The sequence below is a fragment of the Genypterus blacodes genome, unplaced genomic scaffold, assembly GCF_046128005.1.
Source record: "Genypterus blacodes isolate CSIRO-AG114 ecotype Tasmania unplaced genomic scaffold, CSIRO-AGI_Gbla_v1 ptg000067l_1, whole genome shotgun sequence".
In the NCBI taxonomy this organism is placed as follows: domain Eukaryota; kingdom Metazoa; phylum Chordata; class Actinopteri; order Ophidiiformes; family Ophidiidae; genus Genypterus; species Genypterus blacodes.
The window spans coordinates 14,227,501-14,228,825 of record NW_027466879.1 but is presented as its reverse complement, the minus strand read 5'-3'; the positions used below and the strand labels follow the sequence as shown (position 1 = coordinate 14,228,825).

At 45.9% G+C, this 1,325-nt stretch overlaps 1 protein-coding gene across 2 annotated transcripts in view; it reads left to right on the top strand.

Annotated features, from left to right (window-relative positions):
* Positions 1-794: 794 nt before the first annotated feature.
* Positions 795-1,325, top strand: part of onecut1 (one cut homeobox 1) — a 10,568-nt gene continuing 10,037 nt past the window's right edge. Inside the window, exon 1 of one of the 2 annotated variants that reach the window (XM_076155689.1) lies at positions 795-1,325. This exon is cut by the window's right edge and continues 972 nt beyond it. In XM_076155689.1, the coding sequence (XP_076011804.1) occupies positions 1,235-1,325 (91 nt within the window). In that variant the 5' untranslated portion in view covers positions 795-1,234. The other variant, XM_076155688.1, reaches the window with a different exon arrangement.

Below are 1,325 nucleotides of genomic sequence, written 5' to 3'. Positions count from 1 at the left end.
ACAAGTGCGCCGATTATAGGGCAAAGCAGAGACATCGCACACATACACACACACAGACACACACACACTTACACACACTCTGTTGGGCTTGGTTCGTTAAGCTTAATGGTTGAACAATAGACACATCTGCTCGTCTTTTTCTATCAAAAGACAAGGTACTGCAGTCTCCTCCGTTTGGTTAAACCGCCACATATTCCTCCATGGGGGGGGCGGGGGGTGAGATAGTCTAATAATGACAATGATGTTATGTGAAGTTATTAGAACTTCTTTACAGACTGATATAAAGGTATGAAATAAAGTCACTAACTGAGGAATCCTGTTTGTTTTGTGTCTTTAACTGTGTTTACTTGTGAGCTTTTGGGGATTTTGGATCCCAGACCTCACTGGTTAAAAATCAACTCCAAATGAACCCGGAAGTTGACTTCATTTGCACATAATCGTTTAAGGAGGACTGAGGCAGGATCATTACCTTAATGAATCGGATATTTTATAAGTAAATTCCGTAAATACGCCTTTAGGCATTGGGAGGGAGAGGGCAGATCTATTTCCCAGGAAATAGAGAGAGTCAGTTCGGTATATTAAAAAAAAGAGAGAGATCAGAGTCTATTCGCGTTTTGATTATTTAAATAGAGGGAATGTGGGTTATCGGGAATAGACTTTAGCAGGTGGTTTGATACCTCCCTTCCTTAATAAGGCAGCTGACGTCACAGCAATAGGGGGCGGTGTGTGGGAGAGAGAGAGAGAGAGAGAGAGAGAGAGAGAGAGAGAGAGAGAGAGAGTGAGCGAGAGAGGGAGAGACTGAGAGAGAGAGATTGGCGTCTCCATTGCGCATGTGTACACAGTGATCTCTGCTGCGGTGGAACAGGGGCTGGGAGACACACAGCTAAAGAGATGGCGCGGCACCCGAACGGAGCGCAAGGACAGCTGGCTGGCGGTGGGGGGGCTTGAAAGAGAGAAAGAGAATCAGAAAAAAAAATAAAACCCCGAGAAAAATATCAAGAAAAGTGGATTCGATAAAAAAGGAGTTTCCATTTTGCGACGCGGACACAGAGGTAGGGAGACACAACAGATCATTATATGGACAGAGAATAAAGCAATATAGGAAAAGGAGGCTGCGAGACGGACAAAAAAGCAACAAAAGAAATTTGAACTTTACTGGACGTGAGGACTTCTGGACGGCAGCTACCTGTGGTATAGGGCAGATAGATGGTTTGTCCACAGCGCTGCCCGGATCATGAACGCACAGCTGTCGATGGAGAATATTGGCGACCTGCACGGAGTGAGCCATGAGTCCGTGGCCGGTCACGGAGACTTGCTGAGTGGCC